Source organism: Rana temporaria, chromosome 7 (genome assembly GCF_905171775.1).
Source record: "Rana temporaria chromosome 7, aRanTem1.1, whole genome shotgun sequence".
NCBI classification, from domain to species: Eukaryota; Metazoa; Chordata; class Amphibia; order Anura; family Ranidae; genus Rana; species Rana temporaria.
This window is the reverse complement of record NC_053495.1, coordinates 88,774,682-88,799,944: the sequence shown is the minus strand read 5'-3', so window position 1 is coordinate 88,799,944 and position 25,263 is coordinate 88,774,682. Positions and strand designations below refer to the sequence as shown.

The window sequence follows — 25,263 nt, the reverse complement described above, 5'->3', positions numbered from 1 at the left end:
AGGAGAGGTAACTGTCAGCGCAGATACAAAGTACATGTATAGGTAGGGTTATAGTTAAAAATGCAGGTGATTTGGCTGTTCAATGGCAGCTGCTGTCCTCAGAGAGCTGACTCTGTGGTAAACAAAAGAGGTGTAGAGAAAGGAAGCACCACCTAAGTGCAGTATTAAAGAGGTTCTTTTAATGACACATTGTACAAAACACACTTACAAGAAGGTAGGAATGAAGGCTCATCTGTAACATCCTGTAGTCCTCGTCCCGGATCCATGGGCTGCTTAGATGTGAAGATAGCTGAATGTGTGGAGTCTTCAGGCTTGTCCTGTGGCCATCAGGATGAGGCCTGTTCCAGCGTGACAGGTCAATTAATTACTTCCGAGGTACACTCCCGGAAGGAGGGTCAGACAGGGAGAACAAAGGCTGACTGGGCTACGTGCTCGGAGCCACTGCTCCTTCTATTGGCCTATACATAGTGCCCAACGTCATACTCTCCACACTCCTCTCCTGTGCATACTGTTCACTGTCATACCCTCCACACTCCTCTCCTATACATAGTGCCCACTGTCATACCCTCCACACTTCTCTCCTATACATAGTGCCCACCATCATACCCTCCACACTCTTCTCCTGTACATACTGTTCACTATCATACCCTCCAAACTTCTCTCCTATACATAGTGCCCACTGTCATACCCTCTACACTTCTCTTCTATACATAGGACCCACTGTCATACCCTCCACACATTTTTTTTATCTTAATAGCTTCCTTTACCTTAATGCAGTGCTGTTTTCATGTCCTCATTGTTAGTTTTTGCTCTTAAGTTGCTGTAATTCTTCTCTGACCTCCACACTTCCTGGTTGTCTTTTTCCTGAAAACCACGGTACTGGGAGCTTTCTCTCTGTGGTCACTAATCAAGGAGGTGTGATTACTGTGTGTCTAAAACCCCTCAGCACCAATCAGTTTAGTTTTCCAAACCATCACTGCCCTGTATTGGCTCTGTGGCTCTGTACAGCAGAGGCAGGAAACAACATGCAAAAACTAAACTAGAAACTACAGGTGCATTATATGATTGGTAAAAGAAAAAAAGTGCGCTTATCTAATACAATAAGTGAAAGCTGCAAACTCAAAATGTTTATACAAACAATAATAATATAGGTAAAAGATGGAGTTGCGCTAAAAAATTGTGTCTTATGCAGATCACCAGTGAAAAAATAACAATAACAAAAGAAGAAGTCCAATGAACAGTCTAAAGGATTTCTTCAGATGTGCATAAAAATGTGAAAAAGGTGATATGGTAAACAGTTCAGTGTAGAGACAGCTTTTGAGAACGTGTTCCAGCAAAGAAATGTAGAAACCAAAATAGTCCAGGCTGCCTGGTGTTGCAGACCCTTACCAGAGTTAATGATCCAAAGGATCAAAACGAGCAGATAGCCATACACCTGGGCTAGACAGGAAACCAGATCCACAGCCAGACACAGTCACCCGATGATCCAGCAATAGTGAACCAAAAAAATGTGATATTGTATGGTATACAGGTAAATAACAACCCCAAGTGACTGGCAAACGGACAGTGTGACATAAACCTCCACCTCAGAACACACTGGTCCTTACCAGATTCATGTGAATAAAGAGCAAAGAAATTGTGAAAGATGACTGTGCAGCTGCTGAAGGGAAACTTCACATCCAGCGATCCTCAGAGAAGCACTCAGGGCAATGATCCAACCATCAAAGAAAAAAGGGCCACAATGGTGTGATATCGTTTTAAAGATTTAATAAATATAATATCTCACTTACAGGTTAGTAGATGAATATCAGCAAAAACAGAGTTCCGACCGGTACGGAACTGCTCCTCACAAGCGGTGACGTCAAACACGCCTCCTCCCAACGTTTCATCCAATAGGATTGATTTTTATCTATTTTTAATCGTTTTTAAAAGGAATCAGTTAATTATTATGTCTCTATACCCTGTAAACAGTGGGGTAGATTCAGAGAACAATACACCGGCGTATCCATAGATACGCCGCGTAATTGCTAAGCTGCGCCGGCGTATCTACATTCTGTATTCAGAAAACTAGATACGCCGACATTAGCCTAAGATACGACTGGCATAATAAGTCTCTTACGCCGTCGTATCTTAGGGTGCATTCTCACGCTGGCCGCTAGGTGGCGCTCCCGTAGTTTTCAGCGTAGAGTATGCAAATTACCTACTTACGCCGATTCACAAACGTACGTGCGCCCGGCGGTAGTTTTTTACGTCGTTTGCGTAAGTCGTTTTCGTCGTAACGTTGCTCCTGCTATTTAGGAGTGTTAAGTATGGACGTCGTTCCTGCGTGGAAATTTGAAAATTTTACGTCGTTTGCGTAACTCGTCCGTGAATGGGGCTGGACGCCATTTACGTTCACGTCGAAACCAATGACGTCCTTGCGACGTCATTTAGCACAATGCACGTCGGGAAATTTTAGGGACGGCCCCTACCCAGATCATTTGAATTAGGCGGGCTTGCGCCGGGGGATTTACGCTACGCCACCGCAACTTTACAGGCAAGTGCTTTGTGAATCAAGCACTTGCCCGTAAAACTTGCGGCGGCGTAACGTAAATGTCATACGTTACGCCGCGCAGATTTGCCCGATTCTACGTGAATCTGGGCCAGTCATTTCAGCAAATTTTATTTATTTATTTACAACTCCTTTAATGTACATACTGCTCAGTATCAGACCATCTACACTCCTCTCCTGTACATACTGCTCGCTCTCATACCCTCCACATTCCTCTCCTCTGCATACTGCTTATTGTCATACCCTCCACACTCCTCTCCTGTACATACTGCCCACTGTCATACCCTCCACATTTTTCTCCTGTACCTACTGCTCACTGTCTTACCCTCCACACTCGTTTAATGTACATACTGCTCAGTATCATACCATCTACACTCAGGGCTGGACTGGGAAAAAAATTTGGCCTTGGACTTCATCCAGACTGGCCCACTTTGACAGGTCTCTCCCACAGTGGCTGGACACCCCCCTGGCCACCCGCACCCCCCCTGGCCACCCAAGCCACTCTCCCCCCTTCACTAGCCGCTAGCTGTTTTACTTCATCAGAGTAGAACGGCTGGTACCGGTACTCTTATAGGCAGTACCAGTGGGGAAGCTAGACATTATTTCACCCGGGGCAAAGAATCAGTTTGGTGCCCCCCCTTATGGGACAAGATTAGGCAGAAGTGAGAAACTCCCAGGCCATAGCTGTTGAGTCAGCTGTCTGTCCCCTTCCCCCATGCTCCTCTGGTCCTCCCCCTGCTCCTTTGTTCCCCCCAGGTGAGCGCTGTGGGAAGGGAGAGGAGGTGAGCGCTGTGGGAAGGGAGAGACAGAGGAGCAGAGGGGGGCGGCGGTCCGCTGTCACTGAAGCCGGCCCACTGAGCCATCGGCCCACCGGGAAACTCCCTGTAGTCCCAATGGCCAGTCCATCCCTGTCTACACTCCTCTCCTGTACATACTGCCCACTGTCATATCCTCCGCACTCTTCTCCTGTACATACTGTTCACTGTCTTACCCTCCACACTCATTCAATGTACATACTGCTCAGTATCATACCATCTACACTCCTCTCCTGTACATACTGCTCACTGTCATACCCTCCACACTCCTCTCCTGTGCATACTGCCCACTATCATACCCTACACACTCCTCTCCTGTAGATGCTGCCCCCATCATACCCTCTACACTCCTCTCCTGTACATACTGCCCACTATCATACCATCAACACTCCTCTCCTGTACATACCGCCCACTGTGATACCCTCCACACTCCTCTCCTGTACATACTGCTCACTGTCATACCCTCCACACTCCTCTCCTGTACATACTGTAACACAACCTTACCCTTCACACATACTGCCAACTATCTTTCTCTCCACATTCCTCTCCTGTACATACCGCCTCCCATCATACCCTCCACACTCCTCTCCTGTACATAAAGCCCACTGTCATACTCTCCACACTTCTCTCCTGTACATACTGCCCACTTCCATACCCTCTACACTCCTCTATGGTACATACCAACCTCTGTCATACCCTCCACACTCCTCTGCTGTGCATACTGCCCACTGTCATACCCCCCGCACTCCTCTCCTGTGCATACTGCCCACTGTCATACCCTCCACACTCCTCTTCTGTACATACTGCCCACTGTCATACCCTCCACACTCCTCTCCTGTACATAGTGCCCACTGTTAGACCCTCCACATTCCTCTCCATCACATGCACATACTTTCCAGTTTTATACCGTCCCTACTCCTCTCCTACGCCTCTTACCCACAAAAACAGTTCTTTAAAATAATACTGAATATCCTTAATATTACCAGCTTTAGAATGGGCACACTTTTGTTAGTTCAACTTAAAGCAGAGTTCCAACCACAATTAGCATTTTTTAAATGTATGTCCTTTCATCCTGTGTTTTTATAATATAAATCTGGTCACTTACTATTTTACAATCTGCCGCCGATCCGCATAGATATTCAAAAAAGATAGTTTATAAAACTATGTCTACACAGTTGTCATTTTGATTGTGGGCATTGTGAAGCCTACAGGCACTTACTTCCTGGAAGTCTTGGATGGGGAGTGATAATTGGACAGCGCATTGCATCCTGGGAAATGATGACACACATTTCCCAGGAGCATTAGAGGGAGATGATGTCAGAATCCTAGGTGGTTTCAAAGGCAGATTTTGTGGGACCGCATAGCAACAGGCATTTCCAGATGAGTAAAAAAAAAAAATTTAGTCGTAAGCTACAGTTTAAAGCAAAATTGTTTTTTTGATGGAACCTCCACTTTAAGGAAATCTTCTCAGTCCTCATATTTGTTTTGCCCATTATTAGTACTCATTTAATTTTGTGATTTCTACTGTGATGTATAGAGGAACACAGGAGATCTCAGCTACTCTAAATATAGCACTTGTAAAAAAAAGTGTCCCTTAAAAATATTTTTGAAATGTTGGCAACTATGCACTTAGGCACTGCCCAAGGGCCACCGGGTCAGTAGGGGGCCCCATGAGAGGCTCCTGGGTTCCTGTGATAATAAAGCGGTAGTAAACTTTGCTAAGATTACTACTTTTTAGAGGCCCTGTGGTAGGTTATGCCATAGGGTACAAATATGCACAGCATATTAGCACATTAGGGTACACTTAAATTGTCAGACTGAGCCTTCCAGTGCTTCGATCTGTGATCTGTCCGGCAGGTCCTGGGCGCTTCCATCTTCACCCGGTCTTCCTTCTGGGCTCTGTGCCTTCGGTCACTTGCCTTGGCTGGGCTGCATTGATGTCATTCCCATACATGCTCATGCGCATCCTCTTTCTCTCATCCCCCCTTTCTATCTCATCCTCCCTCCCTTACCCCTCACCCCTCTCTCATCCTCTCTCTCTCTTTCTCATCCTCCCTCTCTCTCTTTAATTTAATTTGTTATAACACATTTTTTTTTGTATATTTATTATTTATAAAAGGTCCACCAAAATCCTCAGCACCAGGCCCATGATGTTCTTAATCTGACCCTGCTCCCACTAAATGAAAGCCCTCTCAGAAAGCTTGAAAATGTTGAGTCCATCACACAGCAGGGTAAACGGCCGTCCACAACGTTACCTGTAAACACAGCAACGAAAAAAAACAACACATTCCTATCTCTACCTTGCTATCTAATCTGTATAGTCTGTCAGCAGAGGGTTATGAGCCTGCATGACAGAGACAATCAAAGTCATTTTTTTTCAAGAGTCTCTGGTAGGAGGAGCCCTTACAAATTTAGCCAACAGCATTAGGTCTCACCCAAAGTTCTTCAGTTGGGAATGGAACATCCATGTAAGACAGGTAAGGGTGTTAGGCCGGCCTAGTCTGTGAACAACAAAGAACACAGGCAGCAATCTTCCCAGCTGTCCATGTAATTTTTTTTGTCTGCTGAACACTTCACATCAGTTCTTCACAGGTAATAGTGAGGATTTGGAAAGGGATGGTCATACAGGATGACATCCAAAATGGTATTTCTTTATTAAATCCATATACAAAGCTGTAAAACAGCCTACGCGTTTCAGACATTAGTCCTTAGTCATGGATAGTGAGGATATGGCAATCTTTTCAGGTTGCCATCAGCTCCTCTATCAGCGACAAAGTGGTTCTTAGCGGGGTGTCCTGCTTTACCAACCAAATAATAAAAAAGGGGGGAACTACTGCGCAAACCACACTATTAATAAATATGAATAAATAATCTATAGCAGCAGCCACAACTAAAATAGTGTTCACACACTGATGCAAAAACTGTAAAAAGGTAGGGTGTTGGGGCGCTTACTAATAACACGATAATTAATATAACAAATAATAAATATAGTGCATATAATCCAGTGGTAGTAAACACACAATAGGCAGCAAAATAATGCTGTAAAAGCTTTGTGGAAATGGTGCAAATAATTCCAATCAATAAAAATTAATAAAATATACGTGAAAAAAATATATATAAGTGTAAAAATAACTCATATATAAATATAGTAAGTGAAAATTAATAAATAATTATAAATAAAGCAGTCTTCATGCAATGTGAAAATTAAAGTCTCTATGCAAATAGCAATATGGCCAAACTCCAATATGATGCAGTCCAAAAATAATGTCCAAAATTATTTCCAAGGTGCTCCAAAACAATATCACAAGGTGCTCCAATCCAGGTGCCCTGTTTCCCCCAGCCTCTCACCTCTAGCTGGCAGCAGCTCCTCTATAGCAATGCGATTTTCACCACAGGCAGGTCCCTTCAAGTCCACAGCAGCAGCGTCTATGACCCCTTTCCCTTGGACCAATGGCTCCCAGCAGAGTACATAGAGGAAGGAACACGCTCTAATAGTGTAAAAACATACAGCAACTTAATTTTAAAAGAACGTAAAAGCACTCACATTTAAAAAGATGACACAGGCATCAAACAGTAACTTCTCCGCTCCCGGCTGAGAGCGGAGATAACGTCAGTCACGTCACCACCGGCTCCACTCTCTCACGCGTTAAGTGGCTGTACACGCCACTTAATCATAGGGTATCGTTACTGTTTGATGCCTGTGTCATCTTTTTAAATGTAAGTTCTTTTACGTTCTTTTAAAATAAAGTTGCTGTATGTTTTTACACTATTGGAGCATGTTCCTTCCTCTATGTACTCTGCTGGTCCAAGGGAAAGGGGTCATAGACGCTGCTGCTGTGGACTTAAAGGGACCTGCCTGTGGTGAAAATCGCATTGCTATAGAGGAGCTGCTGCCATTGGGTTTATATAAGAGGCTTAATTGTAAGCCAGCCAGAGGTGAGAGGCTGGGGGAAACAGGGCACCTGGATTGGAGCCCGTTTGGGGGGAACACGCCCTCCTCCGTCCTCCAGGATTTGTGGTAAACCTACTGGGGGAGATGTGCAGGGCTTTAAACAAATACCAAGTCCAATAACGACATCTGCTCATGTTGTAGTTGCAGGTGCAGGACACAGTCCACAGTCCCCCCATCTCTGCCCCACCCCTTGAACCGGAAAATACAGAACAGTTAAAACAAATGAAAGGAAACAAAACAACTTCATCCTCAGGCTTGCGGCCCTTTACTCACAGTCCATTGATCCAATCACTGGCTTCCATAGGTGTGTCAAAGAATTGCACGATGCCTTTGTCTGCTGGGGTATAGCATACTGTATTTGATGTCTTTTTCACTCAGCCGGCGTCTCACCTCATTAAACCATCTGAATCGTTTCTGTATCTCAGCCGAGGAATCCAGAAAGAACATTACTTTAGTATTTTCATATGGTAATTCTGGATGCTTCTGAGCCTCGGCTAAGATCATATACCTGTCTTGGTAATTTAGGAACCGGACTAAGAATTGCCGCAATGGGGCACCCTTTGGGCGGCAGTCTGTAGGGACCCTATGGGCTCTTTCAACCACATAGGTGGGTGGCATGTCAGGTAAGTTCAGTATATTTTTAAACAGGGATTTAGCAAAGATTGCTGGGCAGGAGCCCTCTGCCCCATCAGGTAGTCCCACCATGCGTATATTATTACGCCTCTGTCTGTTCTCAGCGTTGTCCAATTTATGGACTAGCGTGTTCACCAGGTACTGCAATTCAGTGATCTGCGAGGAGTGGGTGCCCTACTGATCCTCCACATTGCTTATCCAACCCTCAGCTTCGGTGAGTCTCCCTCTGAAGTCATGGCGGATGAGGGTGCATTCAGATGCTAGCTGTTCCACCCTTATTATGAGCATGGATTTAAATCCCTCAATTGCTGCCAGGATGGGCTTTGTGATTGCCTCCAGAGTTGCCTCTAACAATGTAGGGCACAGAGGAGCCTCAATCTCCTCCGCTGGAGACGCCATGGCCACAGGAGGACTCACTGGGCTCTGTTCCTTCCTCCCTCCACGCTGTGCTCCAGAAGCAGAGCCTAAGATGGCGCCCGGAGAGCATGCGGCCCGCCCCTTACCCTGTCTCTGTGGCTTTGCGACGATGTGTGCCTTTCCCCGGCCTTTTGCGGACATAATTGCTGCTGCAGAGGGATCCAGGGTGGAAGGAGAAGCCGCTAGTGGTCCCCACAACGGAAAACGAGCGGTTTATCAGGACAAAACTGCAGGATTTGCACTGAGCTCTTCAGGCACACGTCCTCTCTGGCTCACATCCCGGCCAGGCCTCCTTAAATAACATCCTTAAAAAAATGCATAAATAATTATATGACTTACAAACATGCATGAATATATTGTGCCTAATAACAGCTTGCGAGAGAGCTTAAATCCACAAATCAATCATCAAGAGTTTATAAATGGTTAACAGTCCTTAGGTGGGTTAAATCAACCATCCAAAAAGTGCACTGTGTGATTCAAATAAAAAGGGGGATCCAGCAACACCCTCTTGGCATTCGCCTCTTACTGAATATGTAGGACCATAAATAACATGGAGAGCTAATCATCCAATGAGGAGCGATGGTCAATCGGCAACTGATCCCAATATGTGACTCGTAAACTTTAAAAGAATAGACTACCATAGTGAAGCTCATCAAGTATTCAAATTTGTATTTAACGTTGTAAAAATTATGGCATGGCTTGTATTCAGCACAGATACAATATAACATTAATAGGACTACCGGCCAGCTGTCAGCTCTTACACGACCGCTGGAAAGTGGCTTGCATGATGTCATCACCTCCAGACCATTTCCAATCAGGAGCGGATCCAGGGGAGGCAACGGGGCAATTGCCACCCCGAGAAATTAGTCTGAGCAGCGTGAGCTGCCGGGTGCCTCGGTATGTGGGCAGGCTGCGAGTGAGAGTCAGAGAGTGGGCGGTTTAGCTGGTCGGCTCTGTGGGTGAGCGGGCGGCTGGGCAATCAACAAGCCGGCGGCCGCCCTGCATCATCTCTTACCGCCCCGCGCCCGCCGTGCATCCCTGCAGTAACTTCCGCCCTCACTGTGCAGGCAGCAGAGTGATTACATCATCTCTCTGCTGCCTGACAAGCAAAACACCACCATAGCAAGTGACAATCCGCAAGGTGTGGCAGATGAGGGGGCAAGTAACAATCTGCATCTGGTGGCAGGCAAGTAACATTCCACAACTTGTGGCAGGTGACGTGGCAAGTGAAAATCCGCAACATGTGACAAGTGACAATCTACAACATGTGGCAGGTGAGGTGGCAAGTGACAATCCGCAACATGTGGCAGGTGACGTGGCCAAAGTGCAAAAAAATGCAATTGTGCAAAAAACCTTTAGTACTTTTTCCTAAAGAGAAATTGGTATCTGAAACTGAATAAAGTGAGTGACAGTGCTGCAACTACTATGTAGCTTGCATAATCATCTAAAATAAATGTGTTAAAAATGGAGATAGATGCGCAAATAATTATACAACCAAAGTGCAAATTAATAAATGCTATGGCCCAGATTCACAAAGGAGATACGACGACGTATCTCCAGATACGCCGTCGTATCTCTGAGTTGTGCCGTCGTATCTATGCGCCTGATTCATAGAATGAGTTACGCATAGATTTCTATTAGATCCGACCGGTGTAAGTCTCTTACGCAGTCGGATCGTAACTGCATATTTACGCTGGCCGCTAGGGGCGTGTACGCTGATTTACGCCTAGAAATATGTAAATCAGCTAGATACGCGAATTCACGAACGTACGCCTGGCCGACGCAGTACAAATACGCCGTTTACGTTAGGCTTTTCCTGGCGTAAAGTTACCCCTGCTATATGGTGGCGTACATGCGGCGTACCAATGTTAAGTATGGACGTCGTTCCCGCGTCGAATTTTGAATATTTTACGTCGTTTGCGGAAGTCGTCCGTGAATGGGGCTGGATGTCATTTACGTTCACGTCAAAACCAATACGTCCTTGCGGCGTATTTGGAGCAACGCACACTGGGATATGTCCACGGACGGCGCATGCGCCATTCGTGGAAAACATCAATCACGCCGGGTCATGGATATTTTACATAAAACACGCCCCCCTGTTCCACATTTGAATTAGGCAGGCTTACGCCAGACGATTTACGCTACGCCGCCGCAACTTACGGAGCAAGTGCTTTGAGAATACTGCACTTGCCCGTCTAAGTTGCGGAGGCGTAACGTAAATCGGATACGTTACGTCCGCCTATAGATACGCCGCTGTACGAGAATCTGGCCCTATGTGTGTACACAAAAACCTAACAAAATAGGTATAAAAATATAATTTCAAATTCAATAGAAAGCAAAAACAGTGTCCATTTCAAATCAGCTACAAGAGTTTTGCTGTAATCAAAGGGGCAGAGATGCAAATCTTCATCCTATGCTACCACATGGCAGATGAGAAATAGTAGGTATACAAAAGGGTCGCTTACTGGATCTGTTAAATCTCTGTTACGGCTGGCTATTTTTACTTGTGCGTTTGAAACATTTTTGTCAAAAGCTTTATGATTTCAGTTACCCAGCACTTGGAATAAAGGGTATTGGTTTTAAAGAACTTACTGCACCATGAAGCATTCTTTTCCTCTTTTAAAAATGCTTCCCCATAATGCTCTATAAGCGATCCCATCCATACTAAGACTCTGAAGGAGATCGGTTGTAGTCCCCAGACGGCTAGTGGAGGAGAGGATCTGGAGGAATGTGTGATCAGCTGTTGCTGTTACCTGAGTGATCCCACATGTGCTGAGCTCATTTGATCTCTGTGACAGAGATCCAACAGATCCGATAAGCGGCCCTTTTGTATACCTATTATTTCTCATCTGCCGTGTGGAAGCATAGGATGAAGATTTGCATCTCTGCCTCTTTGATTACAGCAAAACTCTTGTAGCTGATTTGAAATTATATTTTTATACCTATTTTGTTAGGTTTTTGTGTACACACATAGCATTTATTCATTTGTACTTTGGTTGCATAATTATTTGGTTGCGCATCTATCTGCATTTTTAACACATTTATTAGAGCCTATGACTCTAATCGGGTGCTTCAAAAAACACCCCCACCGCTGTAATTCAGGCACCCGGCGTCCTAAAAGGTGCTTGGTGCCTGAATAGGGGGTGGCAAAGGCAGCGGCCGTGGATAGAGTCATGCTATGCATGACTCTCTACGTTATACATGTAGGGGGGTGGCGTGATAGAGAGAGCGGTGCCTGTGTGCCCAGGTTCACACTAGTGTGATCGCAGACATTGCATGGGTCTCGCACCCGCAGTGGCAAAAACATGCAATGTCTGTGAGATGCGAGTTCAGCCATACAGTTGTATGGTTGAACTCGCATTAGATTCACAGGAAAAAAAAGTGCAGGGACTTTTTCCCCTTCGCACTGGAATCGGTTTTCATGGATGTTCTCACCTATGCGATCTGATTCTTTTGCGAGTTCACAGTTCGCACTGCAATCTGTGAACTGATCTGTGTGTGTCATTAACAATGTATTGATACCCGCAGCAGTTCGCAGAAGACAGTGTGAACTGCCTGCGGGGAGATGCGATGCGGAAACCAGCGCTGTAATCGCACTGGTTCCCTCATCACATCAGTGTGAACCTAGGCTAATAGACGGGCTGCCACTGCAAGAGATGGTCAGAGACTGCAGACATGAATGGGCTGAATTTGCACTGCACTTGGGTCACATGTGAATTGCACAGTGCGTTCCTCATTGATTCATGGTGTGAACCGGCCCTGTGTCTTTGAACCCACACTTTGCTCCACTAACTTGCCTGGTAGGGGGGGCACTAATTTGTGGGAGCATTTATCCACATCTCTTGTGGGGTGCCTAGAGCCACCCCCTTTGTGGCTGGGATGGGAGTGAGGGGGGGGAATAGAGCTGGAATGGGATCAGGGGAATGGATGTAACCAGAATGGGATCGGGGATGGATAGAGCTGGGATGGGATCGGTGTGATAGATGGAGCCGGGATAGGAATGGGGGATGGATGGAGCTGGAATTGGATCGGAAGGATGGATGGATGCGGGATGGGACCAAGGAATGAATGGAGCTGGGATGGGATTGGAATGGGGTGGATGGAGCCAGAATGGGATCGGGGGAATGGATGGAGCTGGGATTGGATCGGGGGGTGGCTGGAGCCGGGATAGGATTGGGGTGGGGTGGATGGAGGTGGGATGAGTTGGGGGTGGATGGAGGTGGTATGGGATGGTGCTGGGATTGGATCGGGGGGACGGATTGACCCGGGATGGTATTGGGGGGTTGGGGTGGATGGACCTGGGATGGGATTGAGGTGGGGTGGATGGAGCCAGGATGGGATCGGGGAATAGATGGAATTGGGGTGGGACAGGGGGTGGATGGAGCTGGGATGGGGTGGATGGGGTTGGGTGGATGGAGCTGGGATGGGATGGGGGTGGATTGATATCCTCTCCTCCAAATCACTCCACCACTCTTGCTTGTCCCCCCTCCTCTCCAAGACTCACTTTTAGATTACACAGACCTCAGATCAGGGCGCTCTCGGTACTGGTGGTGTGCCTCCTTCCCTCCTCCTCCTCTGACCCCTGTACGCAGGAAAACATCACAGCACAGGAGGAGGACGAGGGGCGGGTTCAGTTTGCTCCACTCCACAGTGCATGCTGTGTGTGTGCCAGGCAGCTGGGGAGAGATGCTGGGCTGCAATGCACAGTGCACACCCGGGGTGTCTCCGTTCTCGTATGCCGTGGGCATCGTGGGACTCTGATTTGCCGGGACGAGAATGGATATTGCATGACGGTCCCGGGGAATCATCGAGCCGAGGTTGCAGTATGGGCAAATTAGGCAGCCGCAAAGCCCCTGTGGGGACGAGGCCTAAGGTGACCGCCTATTTAGAGAGCCGCCTCTGCCTACCTCCTTCTAATGTCTATACTAACTACCCTGTAGATGAAAGATGTTTATACAGAACTATTGTTAAAGCACTCTGGTCTGGTCACGTGATTGGTGCCCAGTGGTGGCTTCAGGGGAGAGTAGGCAACGGATGCCACATAGTATGCCAATGGGTGATGTCACCACCCAGGCATTTCAGCCTTTCCAGCGCTCTCTCCTCTTCCATGAAGTTGCCCGCTGTGGAGATCACGTGACCCGATCATAGCCCTCTGAGAATAGGTAAGAATATGCATCTTCTTTCTACAGGGTATGTAGTATAGGAGTTAGAAGGGGGTGGGAGCCATTTAAAGCTTAGTTAATTAGAGCCTGGACTTCCACTTTAACCTCCCTGGCGGTATGATTATGTCTGGAATTTTGTACCAAAAGCAGTACAATTTTTTGCATGGAAATTTGGCGTTTTATATTGTAGGCCTGCAATTTTTAGGAATAACTCACTTAAATCTGTCCAAACAAGAGTCTAGTAGACATCCCAGGTATAATAAAGTTTGAAACACAAAATCATAAATTATAATATAATAAATAAATATAAATAATTATAATAAATAATAATGTAATCATAATAAAAATGATTCAATAATGTAATCAAATCAAAAACACTGAAATTTGCTCAGTTGCAGAATTATCGCTGTCATTATTTTTATTGTTTGATGACGAATTTCCCCACAAATCGCTATCGCTCAATTCTGCAAGTGATTCTAATTTATTATCGCTGTTTTCTAAAACCACTTTTGATGTAAAGGGACACTTTTTGGTGGCTATGGACAATCTCCAGTTTCCAGGCAGAAAGAACAGTTTTTATTATATAAAACTGCATGCAGAACACTGGGCAGAAAACTAGGGACAAAGGGGGTGTGTATTTATTTCATACAGTACTTTAATATGCAAGATTACAGTATACTGTATGTGTATTGTGTGTTTCACTTTTTGAATTTGGCACCGAGCTCCGTCCCCGTGCGTCATAACGTCGCAGGGAACGGAGCTCGGCGGCACTGTGAATCGAGCGAGGAGACACAGCGGAGGAACCTGCACACACAGTGGGGACACATCGCAGGATACAGGGACAAGGTAAGTAACTTCCCCCTGTATCCTGCAATGCAATGCCGAGTCTGGCTCGGGGATACCGCTTTTGGTATATAAAATTCACCCCCAGCCAGACTCGGGATTACCGCTAAGGAGGTTAAGCTTTTTCTGAAGGCTATATTCAGTATCTACAAGAGTATAAGTACAGTAACATGTTTTTACCAAAATAAAACTTTAACCCCAAATAAATTGTATAGACTTTGTATTACTTTCAAAAAACAATTGAAGTTTATGTCATGCACTTAAAGCAAAACTCTGGACAAAAACTTTTTTCCATGTCCTTGTTGCTGATCTCCTACCTTCACCAACTTTGCCATCCATTTTGTACGGAGCTTTGTAGTTCCTCTGTAATAGGCTGCTGAACTTGCTGAAAAACCGTTATTGCCTGCTGACATCCTGTTTGTAAGACTGCTGGCTTCTATCCCTCTCCTAAGCTCAGCCAGTGGTCTGACACTCCCACTTGTAATTCAATCCACAGCGAGCAGGTATTTTTATTTCCTGTAGTGGGCGGAGGGGTTTCACAGCCCCCAGTCTGTGCCGCCCATGGAGGTGATGTTCTCCTCTTCCTCTCTCCTCCCTTCCTCCTCCTCCTCTGCTCCCTGCCATTTTCCACCTCTCCACTCTGCGCCCCCCCCCCTGCCGCATGCTACCTTAATGCATAGCCTGATCATTATCAGATGACCGAATGACACAGCATGGATCTCTGGTTGTGACAGGTATTGTATGCGAGAACACCGATCACTGTAATCTCCTGCCGGAATTGTGATTAACAGCGCACTATGCCAATCCGGCGGGAGATTACAGTCGTCTGTGTTCTCGCATTCAATACCTGTCACGGCCAGAGATCCGTGTTGTGTCATCTGGTGTTTTGTGATAACGATCCCACTATGCACTGGTAGATCACTGATGAGCTGCACTGGGGGCCACTGATGAGCTGCAGCGGGGGGCCACTGATGAGCTGCACTGGGGGCCACTGATTGCTGCAAAGCTGCAGCAGGAGCAATATTTTGAATACTGAATTACAGCAGAGTACAGTGTATAATATATAGTTATGGGATGGGTCTACAGTTCAGTAATGGTTACATGAAGTAAGTAAAGGCAATATGATTATCTCCTGTTGTGGCTGGAGGGGAGAGAACAGACATGCTTTACATTTATAAGGGGCTATAACCTATCATACCGTGTGTTATGTATAGCTTGCTGGCTGCAGAATGAGGGTTGTGATTTATGTTAAAGTGGGCTTGTTCACATTTACATGTAGAGGCCTAGTGTACCTCCCACATTAATTATAATTTGCAAAGCATGATGGGAAATGTAGTCTGATTACAGTGTAAAGTGGGGGGGGGGGTATGATGCAATCCCTGTTATGCTGACGCCTTAAAAGTTCCCTTCACTAGAAAAAAGGGGCCAAGCCCAACCCTTGAAAAACAACCCCACACCATAATCCCCCTCCACCCAAGCAGGGTAGTTAGTATTGTTTGGGAAAGGGAGAAAGGAAAAAGGACATTAGGAGTTTTGCCATGTTCACCTTAAATAGAAGCCCCTTTAAAAGGTTAAGATTAGATCCCAATCTCTATGCTCTCACAATACAACACCCAACTGCCTCCTAAGATGGTACTGGCACTCTACAAATAGGGTTCAAGTGTTCACTCTCCGTCAGCCATTAGTAGCAGCAGGGCTAGCATCCAGTAGCATAGTGTGTACAGAAAGGAGAGGGAAGATGTTCCTTTATCAACATAGCCTTCATGGTGCAAGATGTTATCACGCCACACAGAGTAATACCTTTATGCTTTGGTTAGTGGGTCCAACCTCAAAAGTGGAATGCAATGCATACAGCACCTTCTTCCCTACAGGAGTTGATGTTACCTCTGCCCGATTAGGTCAGAAATAGGAGAGCTGCCATTACCTATTTTCTAAGCTCCTTGGGTGTTATATTTGATTTTTATTCTCAACTTGGTGAATCACCAACCTGGAAGAAGTCAGCTTGCTAGATAATTACAATAAACAAGAGACTGATTTCCAAATGCTCCAACAAAAGACCCCAAATGCTATGATTGCTTCAATGAGTGAAATATTAAGCAAGAACAGGTTTGTAGAATAATTTTCTTGATTTTATTTTTTAGGTTATAAATGAAATTCCTTGGCTGTTGAACATTCCATGGCTTGCTGACTATGTTGTTAAACCAGATCATGATGCAATGGAATTCTTAAAGGAAATCATTTCAGAACACAAGAAAAGCTATAACCCCAATTATATTCGCGATTTTATTGATGCTTATTTACTAGAGATGGAAAAGGTAAAATAACTGGTACAACATAAGGAAAAAAAAGTGTACATGCACAGTGCAGATTAACCAGGAGAAGTGGATGCTGCAAGTATTACCATACATAATCCGGTAGGAGGGAAGGGAAGACACAGCTAACCACATTATAGCCTTTACAGTGGGGAATCTTCTAATAATTCTTTATATATTTGGACTACCAGGCATTTTCTTTTCTCTTCTCATTTTATCACATTGTACTAAGGACATATTCACATGATACAATTGTTCACAGGGTGCCATAGTGATCCTCCAGACATAGGGTACATTGGTGATCAGTGGTAAAATGCAGTGGCATTGCTTACCTGTGAGAAACAGAAAATTCCATCATCTGCTGCACCAGCGCCACTGGCCCTGTTCAGTGCCAAAAATACTTCCAGTGGGATATCAACTCAATTCGCCAGTGTTGCTTCCATTCTCAGTGCCCCCCGTAGCTGTCTATACCCAGGCATTCCATGTGTGTTATTACTGACTGCTCCCTCCTAAATTGAACTGCATAACACCACTCCATCCCACCATTTCCATAAGGGATGTTCTCTCGTTGGAGAGGGGAGGGGGGTAGAGTTATGCCGCGTACACACGGTCGGAATTTTTGACAAGAAATGTTCGATGTGTTCTCTTGTTAAAAAAAAAATGTTCGATGTGAGCTTTTGGTTGGAAATTCTGACTGTCTGTAGGCCCCATTGGACATTTTCTGTCGGAATTTCCGACAGCAAAAATTTGAGAGCTGGTTCTCAAATTTTTTCCGATGGCAAAAGTTCTTGTCGGAAAGTCCAGTCGTCTGTATGCAATTCCTACGCACAAAAATCCTATGCATGCTCGGAATCATTGAACTTAATTTTTCTCAGCTCGTTGTAGTGTTGTTTGTGACCGCGTTCTTGACGGTCGGAATTTCCGACAACATTTGTCTGACCGTCTGACAAGTTTGAACCAACATTCCGTCGGAAAAAAATCCACGGTTTTGTTGTCGGAATTTTCGATTGTGTGTATGCAGAAAATGTTGGGTTATTAGGGAAACAAGGATTGGCGATAAAGCATCAGTGGAGAGAAGACGCCCTTTTCCCATATTAGTACGATCGGATTTTCCGATGAAAAAAGTCAGATGGACTTGTTTCATCGGAAATTCCGATCGTGTGTGGGCCCTATCTGACTTTTTTCCATCAGAGTAAAAAAAGAGAACATGTTTTAAATTCTGCCGATGGAAAAAAATCCGATGGGAAATTTCGATCGTCTGTGTGAAATTCCGTCAGAGAAAATTCCACGCATGCTCAGAATAAAGTTGACGCATGCTCGGAAGCATTGAACTTAATTTTTCTCGGCTCGTCGTTGTGTTTTACGTCACCGCGTTTTGGACGGTCGGAATTTAGTCTGACAGTGTGTATGCAAGACAGCTTTCCGATGAAAAAATCCATTGATCGTGTGTACGCCGCATTACAATATAGAATTTTCCTTCCTAGGTGTAGATTTCCTCTCACTTCCTGTTGTCTCCCTTCGTTTGTAATTAGGAGTCATTTGTAAGTCGGATGTTTGTAAGTAGGGGACCGCCTGTACCTTCTATCGCTCTTCTCTCTTGTTTCTCTCTAATGCAAGCTTTTTTCTGCTGTTTTCTGACCTCCTGTTCTAAGATTGTTACAATTGTCCTTCATGCCCCTATGTATATGTGAATGTAGCCGTCCTTTTCTGCTTGCCCCCGAAATGGACAACACATCTACCTGCAGACAAATTCAGCTTTACGGGAACTGTAGTACACAGAGCAGAGCATGTGACCAGAAAAATGGCACTGCTCGATCTGCACTAGTAGCCGTGAGGTGCACCATTAGAAGATAGGGAGCATATACAAGATAAAAAAGAAGTCTGAAAACAAGAGAAAAAAAGTAAAAAAACAAAACAGAACCATGTATAATATATAAGTGCATTTGATATAAAAAAGATGAGTTTTGTTACGTTTTTTTAGAGGTCTACAATGTGAAAAGATTGATCCTTTTCTTATTTCCTTACAGATTTATTGAAGTATGTAATATGTATATTTTAATTATTAAATCATTAACCACTTCAGCCCCGGAAGAATTTACCCCCTTCCTTACCAGAGCACTTTTTGCGATTCGGCACTGCGTTGCTTTAACCACTGAAGCCCCGGACCAATATGCTGGCTAAAGACCCAAGGTGTTTTTACAGTTCGGGACTGCGTCGCTTTAACAGACAATTGCACGGTCGTGCGACGTGGCTCCCAAACAAAATTGGCGTCCTTTTTTCCCCACAAATAGAGCTTTCTTTTGGTGGTATTTGATCACATCTGCGGTTTTTAGTTTTTGCGCTATAAACAAAAATAGAGCGACAATTTTGAAAAAAATGCAATATTTTTTACTTTTTGCTATAATAAATATCCCCCAAAAACATATATATATTTTTTTTCCTCAGTTTAGGCCGATACGTATTCTTCTACTTATTTTTGGTAAAAAAAATCGCAATAATCGTTTATCGGTTGGTTTGCGCAAAATTTATAGCGTTTACAAAATAGGGGATAGTTTTATTGCATATTTTTTTTTTTTTTACTACTAATGGCTAGTGTTGAGCAGAATACGCCATATTCGATTTCGCGATATATCTCGAATATATAGTCGAATATTCGAGATATATTCGCTAAATTTGAATATTCGTGATATTTTATCGAAATGAAATGATTGCGAATTTTCGCTATTGCGAATGCGAAAATAATTGCGAATTTTCGATAACTGCGGTAGGAGCACTCTGATTGGCTCAGAATATTCTTGATATTTTTTCGAAATTTCGCAAAATGCGAATGCGATATTTACTGCGCAATTTCGACAAATGCTGTAGGAGCACTCTGATTGGCTCAGAATATTCGTGATATTTTACAATACAAAATAATTGCGAATATTCGGCAAATGCGGAAGGAGCACTCTGATTGGCTCAGAATATTCTTGATATTTTACAATACAAAATAATTGCGAATATTCGGCAAATGTGGAAGGAGCACTCTGATTGGCTCAGAATATTCTTGATATTTTACAATACAAAATAATTGCGAATATTCGGCAAATGCGGAAGGAGCACTCTGATTGGCTCAGAATATTCTTGATATTTTACAATACAAAATAATTGCGAATATTCGGCAAATGCGGAAGGAGCACTCTGATTGGCTCAGAATATTCTTGATATTTTACAATAGAAAATAAAAAGTGTTTTGCATTGGTGGTGATTCTTTACTCTATCCATCTGTCACAGCCGTTCGTCAATCAAACACCTTGAAGATTGAACACGTTCATGCTACATGCTTTGGATTTTTTTTCACTTCACATATCAAAGACATTTTTATGAAAGATTATTTTTCTATTATTGGGACTATATTTCTTTATATATTTTTTTCACTGTGTATTTCACAAGTTATTTGCGCTTGCTTATTTTATAATTTGCCCACATGTCTTGTCACTAGACATATTTTTTATTCTTGTAGAGCGACTCCATTTTCTGTCTTGTATTAATTTATGTTGTATAACATTTTTGAGTTGCTGCTGTATTCTCCCCTTTTTTTAAGGTATGCGCAATTTTTTCCTTCTTACAAAAAAAAATAATATCAAACATACAAATATTCATAACAGAAACATACACAAAGCCCCCCCCTTTTGCATCAGAGACAATCAGAGTTCTCCTACCACAGTTATCGAAAATTCGCAATCATTTTCGCATTTGCATTAGCGAAAATTCGCAATTTTTTTTTTTTCAATTCGGCAACATAAAAGGATCGCCTCAGCTTAGCTACTCGGCCCAGGGTCTCTAATCATACCAGCAATGCTTTTAGACGTCGATAGGATGTGATCTGTTTTAAAAATAAAATTGAAAAAATGCGAATATTCGGAATTGCGAATATTCACCACGAAATTCGAAATATATCGCGAATACTCGAATATGCCATATTCGAGCCGAATATTCGCAATACGAATATTCGTGAGCAACACTACTAATGGCGGCGATCAGCGATTTTTTTCGTGACTGCGACATTATGGCGGACACTTCAGACAATTTTGACACATTTTTGGGACCATTGTCATTTTCAGAATGCATTTAAATTGCATTCTTTATTGTGAAAATGACAGTTGCAGTTTGGGAGTTAACCACAGGGGGCGCTGTAGGAGTTAGGGTTCACTTTGTGAGTGTTTACAACTGTAGGGGGGTGTGGCTGTAGGTGTGACGTCATCGATCGTGTCTCCCCTATAAAGGGGATGACGCGATCGATACGCCGCCACAGTGAAGCACGGGGGAAGCCGTGTTTACACACGGCTCTCCCCGTTCTTCAGCTCCGGGGACCGATCGCCGCACTCGAGCGTATATATACGTGCTTGTGCCCAGCCGTGCCATTCTGCCGACGTATATGTGCAGGAGGCGGTCCGGAAGTGGTTAACTGACAATTGCGCAGTCGTGCAACATGGCTTTCAAACAAAATTGACTCTCTTTTGTTCCCACAACGAGAGCTTTCTTTTGGTGGTATTTTATCACCTCTGCGGTTTTTATTTTTTGCGCTATAAACAAAAATAGAGCGACAATTTTGAAAAAAAACAAAATTTTTTACTTTTTGCTATAATAAATATCCCCAAAAAATCTATAAAAATTTTTTTTTCCACAGTTTAGGCCAATACGTATTCTTCTACATATTTTTGGTAAAAAAAAAAAAAAAAATCGCAATAAGTGTATATTGATTGGTTTGCGCAAAAAAAGTTATAGCGTCTACAAAATAGGGGATAGATTTATTGCATTTTTATTTTTTTACTAGTAATGGTGGCGATCTGCGATTTTTATTGTGATTTTTATTGTGACCGTGACATTGCGACAGACATATCGGACACTTATGACACATTTTTGGGACCATTCACATTTATACATCGATTAGTGCTATAAAACTGCACTGATTACTGTATGACTGTGACTGGCAGGGAAGGGGTTAACACTAGGGGGCGCTGAAGGGGTTAAGAATGTTCCCAAGTGAGTGATTCTAACTGTATGGGGAGGGGACTCACAAGGGGAGAAGACCGATCTGTGTTCCTCTGTACTGGGAACACAAATCAGTCTCCTTACCGCTGACAGGACATAAATTTGTGTGTTTGCACGCGCACCGGGTCCCCAGCAATGCCTTGGGCGCACGTGCACCCCCTAGATGGCCGGGAAGCCCAGGACGTCATATTACTTCCACCCAGGATGGCAGATCTCATATGTGGACATCATATGACTATGTGCGGGTAGGGAAGTGGTTAAAGCCTACTTTTCCAAAAAATGTATGACTGCAAAAATGACAAAATCTAAATGTTAATACAATTTGTAGACACGTGCACTGTCGAAAAAGTTTGTTTGTTTTCGTTTTCGTTTCATTCGTTTTTTGCTTTTTTTGGAAATTCGGGAAAGGTGAAAATATGGAAATTCGGAAATTCAAAAAATTCAGAATTCGGAAACCCTTAATTCCACTAATCCATAACCCTATAACTCTAACCCTAACCCCCTAACCCTATAATCCTAACCCTTTATAACCTTAACCATAACCCTAAGCCCTAACCCTCTAACCCTAACCCTTGAAAATTCGAAATTTCCAAATTCCCGAATTTTCAAATTTCTAAATTTCCAAAATTCCAAATTTTTGAATTATCGAATTTGGAATTAACCCTTAACCCCTGACCCTCTAACCCTAACACACTAACCCTAACCCTAGACTTAACCCTCTAACCCTAACCCTCTGACCCTCTAACCCTCATGCCGCGTACACACGGTCGTTTTTCGTCATGAAAAAAAACAAAGTTTTTAAAAACGTCATTTAAAATCATCGTGTGTGGGCTTCACATCGTTTTTCGGCTTCTGAAAAATGACCAAAAAAAAAATAATCGAATTTTTTAACGTTGTTTTTTAAAATCAAGTTTTTCGGGTTGTAAAAAATAATCGTGTGTGGGCTAAAACGACGTGTGTGGGCTAAAACGACTCGTTCAGGTAAAACTACCATTCATAATGGAGTAAGCACATTCATCACGCTGTAACAGACAAAAAAGCGCGAATCGTCTTTTACTAACAAGGAATCAGCTAAAAGCAGCCCAAAGGCGAATAGAACTTCCCCTTCAGAGTGCCGTCGTACATGTTGTACGTCACTGCGCTTTGTTCATCATTTTTTTTAAACAATGGTGTGTGGGCAACATCGTTTTTAATGATGAAGTTGGAAAAACTTTGTTTTTTGGACATGCTGAAAAATTTCGGGGGTTTTTTCATGCCGAAAAACGACCGTGGGTACGCCGCATAACGCTTGAAAATTTAGAATTTCCAAATTCCCGAAATTTCGAATTTCGAATTTTTAAATTTCCGAATTTGGAATTAACCAATAACCACTAACCCTAACCCTAACCCTAGCCCTAACCCATAACCCTCACCCGAACCCTCTAACCCTAACCCTCTAACCCCAACTGTAACCTTCTAACCCTATAATATTCTAAATCTCAGGAATTCTGAAATTTCCGAATGTTCAAATTTTCAAATTTCCGAAATTCAAAATGTTAGAATTTCCGAATTTGGAATTAACCACTAACCCCTAACCCCAAACCTTCTAACACACAGGTGTCAAACACAAGGCCTGTGGGCCGAATCCAGCCCTCCGGGCCATTTTATGTAGCCCTCACACCTCCAGCCCTCCTCTGGTCCTCCTCCAGACCCTTACTTTCTGCTTTCAAGCAATGCAACTGGCTTCTTCCCAGCAGCAGCATAAGGAAAGGGGATTCACTGTGATGTAAGGGAGGGTGGGGGGCTCAACTTCTGATGGTGGGGTGGCTCTTGACAGCCAATATATGGGGAGGGGATGCGCTGGACATTTAATCTTACAAGGCCCTTTTGAGGGCAATCATAATGCTGATGCGGCCCACAATGAATTTGAATTTGACACCCCTGCTCTAACACAAACCCTAACCTTAACCCTCTAACCCCAACCCTAACCCTAAAACCCTAACCCTCTAACCCTAAACCCTAACCCCAAGCCCTAACCCTAACCCACTAACCCTAACCCTTGGAAATGTGAAATTTCAGAAATTTGTCAAAATTCGTTAAACTAATTCAGGACTAAACGAATTGCACATGTCTAACAATTTACATTGAGTCTATTGGTAATTTTAAACATAATATAAAACAAGAGGATGCTGCGTACAATCCAAACAAGCTCATGTTTTTATCTCTAATATTCTCTTATTTTAGGAAAAGGAGAGTGATTCTAGTTTTACTGAAAAGAATCTCTTGTATTCAACATATGATTTATTTGCTGCCGGGACAGGGACTTCAAGTACCACCTTGAGATGGGCACTATTATACATGCTACTGTACCCCAACATCCAAGGTAAGTAACAGTGCTTAGTAATACAGGAACAACAAGGGGTCAAACACCATGTTTCATACAGAGTGATAATGACAAGCAAACTATACCAATCATGGCTTTGTTTTTTTGGTTAATAAAATAGTAGTTGTCCTTCATATGTGAATTCATATAACACACATGTGTCAGGAGTGCTCACCGAGGCCGAGATGCTGAGAGCAGCTCTCCTTGCAGCTGAGCGCACTCCACCCCTGGAGGTGATACAGTAGGTGGAGGGCACGGAGAGGCACGGGTCGCCAGCAGGTTTAGGTGACTTGAGTGGTGACCGCTGGAAGGAAACTGGAGCACCGTGTCGGGGTCAGCTGGGTACCAATCCGGTGTGAGAGGCTAGGCTGGGACCTTAAACATGAGATGGCAAGCAAGGTAGTCCTATAAGCAGGCCGAGGGTCAAACACAGGAAGCAGGCAGAGTAGAGAAGTCCTTAGGCAAGCTGGGGGTCAAACACAGGAAGCAGGCAGAGTAGGTCAAGAACAATCCGGGTCACAACAGGTAATCACAAGATAGTAGGGTACTGAAGCAGAAACACAGGAAGCTGAAAGACAAACCAGCAATTCCATTGAGCACTTGCTCAGCTTTTTCAGTTAATTTATCCACCATTATTGCCAAAACAGTAATGTTTATACCGTATCATGTAAAGCCAGCTTATCTCTGCTAGATCAGTGAAAACACGAACACCCAGACAATGATTTGAAAAGAGCCTCAGGGGTAAAATAAGTTAATATTATAGTGGGAGGTACCATCATCCTTGAGATGAAGATATAGGGTACTTGGGTCTAAGGTCCCCGAACCAAAGAGCCAAGAAGGGGAAAAAGGGGCCAGTTAGGACTATCGCGGTACCGGTACAGAATTGCAAAATAAAATAAGAATATATAAAAAATGTATACATTTTTATTTCAAAGCACAGGCAAGACAGTTACAGAATTAAAAGTGTGACAACCATCCAATGGCACCAAAACAGAGGTCCCCAAAAGGGGAAGACATTGCGATGAGTTGAGGGTTGTAACAGTATCTCAACTAGTTTCGCGGATTATACTGCTTCATCAGGAGAAGATCTAGGAATAATTAAACAGTACATCAATGATAGGTTAAAAAACAACAGTATAAACAAACAAGGGGAAAACCACAGGTTAGATTGCTCACCTAAAA

The 25,263-nt window shown here is 43.8% G+C and overlaps 1 protein-coding gene across 1 annotated transcript in view; it reads left to right on the top strand.

Annotated features, from left to right (window-relative positions):
• LOC120945468 (cytochrome P450 2D6) overlaps positions 1 to 25,263 on the top strand; it is an 88,055-nt gene that overhangs the window by 55,899 nt on the left and 6,893 nt on the right. The window contains exons 5-6 of the mRNA XM_040359627.1: positions 16,515 to 16,688; positions 23,943 to 24,081. Of these exons, the coding sequence (XP_040215561.1) occupies positions 16,515 to 16,688; positions 23,943 to 24,081 (313 nt within the window). The remainder of the gene's footprint in view (positions 1 to 16,514; positions 16,689 to 23,942; positions 24,082 to 25,263) is intronic.